This window comes from Arachis duranensis, chromosome 5, assembly GCF_000817695.3.
Source record: "Arachis duranensis cultivar V14167 chromosome 5, aradu.V14167.gnm2.J7QH, whole genome shotgun sequence".
Classification (NCBI taxonomy): domain Eukaryota; kingdom Viridiplantae; phylum Streptophyta; class Magnoliopsida; order Fabales; family Fabaceae; genus Arachis; species Arachis duranensis.
This window is the reverse complement of record NC_029776.3, coordinates 48990020-48997985: the sequence shown is the minus strand read 5'-3', so window position 1 is coordinate 48997985 and position 7966 is coordinate 48990020. Positions and strand designations below refer to the sequence as shown.

The 7966-nt window shown below is 28.8% G+C and overlaps 1 protein-coding gene across 1 annotated transcript; it reads right to left on the bottom strand.

Moving 5' to 3' along the window:
- Window positions 1-261: 261 nt before the first annotated feature.
- Window positions 262-3029, bottom strand: LOC107489335 (expansin-A10). The gene is made up of 4 exons (XM_016110086.3): window positions 2900-3029; window positions 2624-2775; window positions 1894-2206; window positions 262-1231 (listed from the first exon to the last, which is right to left on the bottom strand). The coding sequence occupies exons 2-4, from the start codon at window positions 2754-2756 to the stop codon at window positions 925-927; spliced, it is 753 nt and encodes a 250-aa protein (XP_015965572.1). The 5' UTR covers window positions 2757-2775; window positions 2900-3029; the 3' UTR covers window positions 262-924.
- Window positions 3030-7966: the final 4937 nt, after the last annotated feature.

Genomic DNA, 7966 nt, shown 5'->3' with positions numbered 1-7966 from the left:
GTAAAAAAAGTGATAGAAAAACTAACGTGACTAATTTCAAATCTTCTAAGAATGGATTTAATTAAAAAAATCTTTTGGAAATCGATTTGAAAATCGCATGACCTTCTAAGAACCAATTTAACCGTTTACTCTTATTATAATGTTTGGATAAATAACTTAATAAAATTACTTTGTCAATAAAATATTTGTTAAATATACTTTCTATTACTTTTCTAAATAAAATAACAAAAATTAAAATAAGACAAAACAAAACAAGAGGTGTTACTAGTAAATTACTTCAACTTTCCATTACATGCAGAAATAGAAACATTTACACTTTGAGTCTCTAATACAGCAAAAAGACATACTCAGCTAATAAGGGCTGATTACAATGGATTATAGTAAGCAAACAATGCTTCTGATAAGTAACTAAACACCCCACCAGTGGAAGGGGCAAAAAACACTGATCCAATACCAATGGCGGGTGGAAATTAAGATAGTCCACCTCTTCCAATTTACCAATGAACCACTTTAATTCTGCTAGCTTTCCTTTTAGCAGCACTATAAAATATAAAACACCCCCAATCATCAAGGAAGCTCCTAACACTTAATTAGGAATTTCCCTACTTTAACGCAAATCAAATGAAAATGATGAAGAGCTAAGTTAAAATAAGCCCTTCCCATTTTCTAACCCCCTCCAATAATGCAAATAGCTTAATTATCCCTTAATTAATTGTCCCTATAACCAAGTAACATACTATCTAATATCCTAGTATACTATTAAGTCATATACTACTACGGACATTTAAATTTAAGAAACTATAGCATACCACCATCAATTCTTAATAACTACCACTTCGATTTTTTTTTTTTTGGTACATAGATATAAATATTTTTGGCGTACCGAAAATTTCGAAGTGACAGATATCGCGAATCGAAGAGATCTTAATGGAATTGGGCTCCAGAATAGGTTTGGCCAAATGACCATCCAGCTGGGGCAACATTGTAAGAGACCACACTACGGCCATCACTAGTGGTGACTTTGAAGGAGAGACTTTGGCCGTTGAGGAAGTTGTTGCTCTGCCAATTCTGTCCCCAGTTTCTTGACATTGGCATCCACCCAGTTCTTGAACCCTTGATGGCCACGCCATGAACGTCGCCGGCGCCGCCAACGTTTGTCACCAAGACTAGGTTGAAGTATGAGTGGCCATTGACTGTGAACCTTATTCCTCCCCTTCTCCTGCAGGGTACTCTGTCCGAACCAAAAAAGGAAGAAAAAAATTGTGACACACATGTTACTAGTTTTTCCCCACTCCAACTTAAAAAAACTATAAAGACGACATAGTGATACATCAAAGAAAATCAATTTTTAAACACGGAAGAAAATTCGCTCGCATCATATTTGACCGTAGAGTAAATTTGGCTATAGATTTATCTTTGCCAAAATAGACAAGCAATTAGTAATTTCCCTCTTTTAGCATTTAAACAAAAGAAAATAGAAAAAAAAACATATTATTATAAAAAAAATCACTTTCACTAGTTATAAGTGAGAGGTAACCGGTCCTTTTTTAACTAATGCTAACATAGAATACATTGATGGTGAAAATTACACATGGGAAGATATTTGTCATTGGCTTTTCTTTTCTTTTTCTTTATTTTTTTAACATGTTATTTGTTTTAAAAAAAATTACAGAAAAAATATGATTTTTTTTCTTGAAGGAGTTTTAAATTTTAACATATAATAGAGCCATATTAAAAGTATGTATAGTGAGAGATAAAAATAGAATAAAAGTTACCATGAATATATCTAAACTTATAAATAAAATTATTTACGAAAACTTTTATCCCCCAATTAAACATAACCTAATATTCAAATTAAGACATGAAGAAAACAAAAAGAAAATTAAAGGTTACCTTCTGTAAGAAACAGGGATAATTCCAGCTCTGTATTGCGCAATGCGCAAGAAAACAGGCTGAGCAAGATCAAAGTGGTGCAAGGGAGGGTTGCACCACCCTCCTGCGTTATTGGGTAAGGCATTGTTTGGAGGGCAGAAATTGGTGGCAGTTACCATTATTGAGCCAGGTAGGCACCACCTACGGTCATTCACACACCTTATCTCATAGCATGAACCACAGCTCAAACCATTGTTGAACAGTGCAGTGCTCAAAGCTGCTGTGTTTGTTCCATACCCTTGACTATACAGGTTCCCATACCCACACGCCCCACCTGAAAAATAGTAATTTGAAAGAAATTATTCATTTCTCAAATGGGTTTTGCTCTAGAGAAAGAAGCTTCAACTATCTACTCCACACAATTTAATGCAAAACTAGTAATAAAATAACTACATTCTATCTACTCATTCTGTACTTAGAAAAATGATAATGTCACTCTCATTTTTTATAATGTTTATTTTCACATGATTTTTTTTAAATGGTATCTTTTATGAATTTATCAAAAAAAAAAAAAGAATGGTATTATGAAAATAGGAAATTTGGATAGAATTATTATTTTTTCCTGTACTTAATTATAATAGAATATATATACGTTGTCGAAAACTAACGAAAGCTTCTTTAAACACATTTTTAACTCGTTATTAATGAATTATGAGTAAAGTTGTTTATGCTGGTTCTGCATCAAACGTACCCATTGTTCCTGAAGCATCACTCCCACCATAGAAGGTAGCATGTGCGTTAATCCACCCTCCTCCGCCATAGCCGTACACGGAGGAGGAGAACATTGCGAGGTTGATGACCAAGACCAAACCAATCAGATCCATTTCTTTTCTTGTTGACAACCTGAGCAAGAAAATTAAAACAAAAAGAATTTAGTCATTTTACTTTTGGCAACATTATTTGTGCTAGGAAAAATGTGCACTTTAGAAGTCCACATGAAGAAGCAATATTTGGAAGAAGCAATTACTTTGGTTATTGGAAAGTAGACACAAATGAGAGGCAAATGTGTTGTTGATGAGTAGTTGAGTGAAGCATAATGAAGGGAAGTGCGACTTAATTTATAGACCTTTTTGGGTTGTAAGGGGGTGGCTACAGGGACCACAGTCACAAATTCACTAACTTTAACTAACGCTTTTATAACTGTTGGGACCAAAAACCGCAAGGGCATACTATAGGTATAGGTGTATAAGTCGGTTATTATTTTCCACACTTTTAGAATAAAAAAAATTCTATCTACCACTTTCTTTTGTTCAGTTAGCTAGCGTTTGTTTTCGGAGACAGGACACAGAGACATGGACACCGAAAGTTTAAAACGTGTTTGGAGGTAGAGACATGGACACGGAACACATTGTCTCCAGGACACTATTTTATATTTTTGTGTCCACTCTTTTACGAAGGACAATGATAGACACGGGATTTAAAAAGATGGACACGAATTTTTTAATCAAAATTTTTTCCCTTTCTATCCTTAGATATTTTTTATTATTCTACTATTATCTCTTCTTATTTTTCTTAATTTTAACTTCTTCTCTACATCGGAGTTCTTCTTTCTCTGTGTTCTTTTTTTAGATACTCTCTTTTTTTAGAATTTTTTATTTGATTGGATAATTAATTTATTCTTTTTTATTGTTCATTCTCTTCTTTATGGCATGCTGTGTTAATGGAGATTTAATTCACTTCTCTATTTTATGTTACTTTATTTATTTTTAATTTTGTTACTTTAATATCATTTTTATCTTATTAGTTCATAGACTAATTTTTCTTGTAATTTTTTGTACTCTTACGTACTCTTATTTTTTATTAAATTGATTTGTATGATGTAAAAAATTTGGAATTATTTGACTATTTCAGTCATTTTGCATACTATTTTAGTTTTGTCCATGTCTATCCAAACATAATACAGGACATTATATCAGTGTCTTGTCCATCATATCCAAACACAAAACACAAAAAATAATTTTTGGTGTCTCCGTTCTATTGTCTCTGTCTTAGTGTCATGTTCTGTCCTGTCTCCAAAAACAAACGCAGCCTTACGGTATACATTTATATATTTTTCTCAATTAATTTAATACTAAAAATAAAACATTTATACAAATAATACATATATTTTTTTAATAATGATGCAAATTGCAAAAGGAAGGCTTGAAAGGGGTCCACTTTTTGAAGTTTCAAAAGAATTTTTCTTTCTTGCCACATTGATTGTCCACTCTTAATCTTAATTTTGGTATATCTTTGCCATAAAAAAATCAAGAGTAAACAAATTGTCCTTAAAAGAATTTCATGTAGGATACTTTGGTTCCTAAATTTGATAAAATTTTATTATTTAGAAATTCTCAAAAGTTATTTTTATTGGACAGATTGTTTTTTTGTTGTTTTCAGTCAAATTTCTAATGTGTGTCGAATAAATAAGTTTTTAATAAATTTTCTTATAAGATAGACAATTAAATTTTCAACAAATATCACTATAAGAGAAATTAGATTTTTTTTAAATAATAAATGGACTAATTTATCTGATAAAAATAATATTCAGTACAAAAAGTTGTTAAGAGATAAAAGTATTTGATCTAAAATTTTTTTAAAATCAATTTGAGTGTTTAATCTAAATTTAGAAGGTTTTCCTTTTTTATTCTCAAATAGATTAAAATATATCAGTAAGTTCTTAAAGTGATGGATAATAAACTTTTCCTTTTAAAGGTGTTAAGGTCGAATTTTACAACAACAACAGAAAAAATTTAAAAAGGATGGTGGTAATAATTTCTACTCAAGTCAAACAGTTAAATATTTAATAAATACGAATTACAGTAACAGTTGAAATCATCACTCACATAAATCTAGATAAGAGGGGATACGTGAAGTCAAATACACATTCGTAATTCAAGTAAAATATAGGAAATAGGAGACCTAACCACTAAACACTAGATTTAACTGCCCAAAAGACTATATTTTACACAGATTCTACTAATTACTAAATGCCAAATAAACGAACTATAGCTAGAATAACATAGCTTGTTAGACACAAGAGTGGTTTTTGGTGGAAAGCGTGTGGTTTTGTTGCTTTCATAGGGGGAAATCTTTAAAATCCATGTGGGGCATAGCGGTTTTTACTAGGATGGTTAGCAAGCTGCCAATGGCACATGCAAAGCATCTTCAATTTGCCGCAAATACCCTTTTTCCCTCTTTGTGCTTTGCAACACATAAACACAGGTAGGATTGAAAATGAATTGAGCTGAATTGAGTTGAGTGAGATTAACTTTATGTTTGGCTGATAAAATTAAACTTGATTTATCACTGTATTTATTAGTGTGTGTTTGGTTTATCGTTTGTAAATGAAGATTTGTATAAAATTGATTTTGTAAAATTGATTTTGAGAATCATAATTTAAAACAAAAAAATATTTCATACAAAAAAAAAATAAAAATAACAGTAAAAAAATTTATATAAATAAAAAATAATAAAAATTTTATTAAAAAAAAAGTAAAAATATGCATAAAAGAGTATTAGAAAAATATTATAAAAAAACAACAAATTCATCATATAAATAACAAAGACATAATTAATACATAAAAATAAATTTCAGTCCAATCTAAAAAGTTAAACGTAAATACTAAAAATAGTAATTTTTGATAAACGTGAATTAAAAGATAGAATCAAGTTTACGTTCAGAAAAAAAAAAAAACTAAAAAATAAAACTTTTAAAAAAAATTAAACAAATTTTTTATACTTTAAACGCTAATCCAAATACATCTGTAATAATTGAGTTTATTCGTGAAGTTCAAACCCTTCTTACAGAGAGTTTATGAGCTAACTCAAATAGCATGCATAGTATTTTATATATATCAAGAAACTATCTATTATACGTTATCTATTTGTTAACTACAGTTTTGCTATCTATCAAAATCATATATAAAAATATGATTATAAAATTTATATCAAAATATTAAGATATAGATATAATGTTTTCTTCTATCATAAATAATTTTATTAGATTTATCAGGTTTTAATTCATCATTCATTCAACATACAATAAAACAATCAAAGATATTGCAATTTAAATATGATAAAAATAAAAAATAACAATTGTATATTTAACAAATATGAATATAAATATATATATTGCAATTTAAATATGATAAAAATAAAAAATAACAATTGTATATTTAACAAATATGAATATAAATATATGATTATATGTGTATAAAATTATATATTATTATTATAAAATAAAAATATAAAATAATTAATTTATTAGTTGTTAATTAGTCGCACCTCACCAAAAAAAAAAACTGACTCACGAATCACTTTGACTCACAAGTTATTTATTTATTTTCTTTTTAGAAAAGTAAATTCTTTTAAATTTTCATTCATTAGTTAAATACACTTCAAATTTTAAAAGTATCTCAATATGGCTGTATCACTAATTTTTTCAACTAATTTTAATATTTCTAGATCAAATATTAAATAATATTATGTACATAGATTTTTAGAAAATATGTGTAAGAATTAAAAATAATTTGACCAATGTACCAATACATAATTAAATAACCAAATAGAAAATATTTATCCTAATACAACATTACAAAAGAATAATAATTTTAATGTAGAAAGTTATGCAATTTTTTTATTACATAAAGGTCAAATTCTGAATATACACAAACCAGATTTATATGTATGAAAAAATATAAAATCAAATATATTAGAATGTGTTACAAGTTGTCTTTGACCAATCGAAAGTTTTTATCGTTGTACTTATTATACATGAGAGATTGATTATTAATGATTTAGAAAATGGTCATGCTATATATATAAGTGTTTTTTTAGCTAAATTTAACTATGTCGATATAAGTCTAACAAAAAAAAAAATATGTACATATGCGTTATTATTTGTTTTTTTAGTATAAAATTTTTTGTTGAACACAAAAAGTCATCAACATAGCACATAAATTTTTATACATATCACAAAAATTTTTACATTTAACACACAATTTTTTATTATGAATATATTTTGTTTGTTGGAAAGTTAATTGTGGTCTTTAAAAAATGTGTTGTACATAAAAAAATTTTGTGATATGCATAAAAGATTTCTATACTGTGTATCAAAACTTTTGTATTATATGTATTTTGTTGGTTGAATTTTAATATTTTAGGCATGTAGTCTTTTAAAAATTTGTATTGTACACTAAAATTTTTGTGATGTGCATCAAAATTTATATGTTATAAATCAAAATTTTTGTACTCTAATTTTTTTGAACATATGTAAAAAAAGAAGAAAATGTTTCGGGGCATTATGATCATGAAACGCTCAATTCTTGAGACGTTTCGGGACTCAATTATTGATGATAAAGATACCAAAAAGTAAGTAGTCTTTTAAGCAAACTTGTTTCCATGAGGTATAAAGGTAAAGGGAACATAAAGGAGCACATCATGGAAATGTCTCATCTTGCTTCAAAAAAGTTGAAAGCACTAAAATTAGAGTTATCTGAAGATTTACTCATGCATTTCATTTTGATTTCTCTTCGTGCATACTTTGGGCAATTCAAAGTGAGTTATAACACTTTGAAGGACACTTGGTCCTTAAATGAGCTTATATCTCACTGCAAGAAGAAGAAAGGCTACAGCAAGATAAGACTGAAAGTGCTCACATGACTTCATCTTCTCAGTATAAAAAAAAGCATGATACTACTGCGGATGTACCTTCTCAGCAGAAAAAGACTAAGAAACAGGATCAAGTTTCAACCTGTTTCTTCTGTAAGAAGGTGGGACACATGAAGAAAGATTGTACTAAATATGCCACTTGGCGTGTGAAGAAGGGTATAATTCTCACTTTCGTTTGTTTTGAGCTTAGTTTAAGTTATGCACCTGTTGATACTTGGTCGGTAGATTCTGCTGCTACTACTCATGTAAGTGTTACTATGCAGGGTTGCCTGAGGAGTCGATGGCCAAGTGATGCTGAAAGATACATCTATGTGGCAGACGGCAATATAGTTGTAGTCGAAGCTATAGGAATCTTTAGATTATTATCCACCAGTGGATTTTA

Coding starts and splice junctions, on each gene's coding strand:
- LOC107489335 (XM_016110086.3), bottom strand. CDS start 2,756: ATGGATCTGATTGGTTTGGTCTTGGTCATCAACCTCGCAATGTTCTCC. Junction 2,207..2,623: donor TGATGCTTCAGGAACAATGG/GTACGTTTGATG, acceptor ACTATTTTTCAG/GTGGGGCGTGTGGGTATGGG. Junction 1,232..1,893: donor ATCCCTGTTTCTTACAGAAG/GTAACCTTTAAT, acceptor TGGTTCGGACAG/AGTACCCTGCAGGAGAAGGG.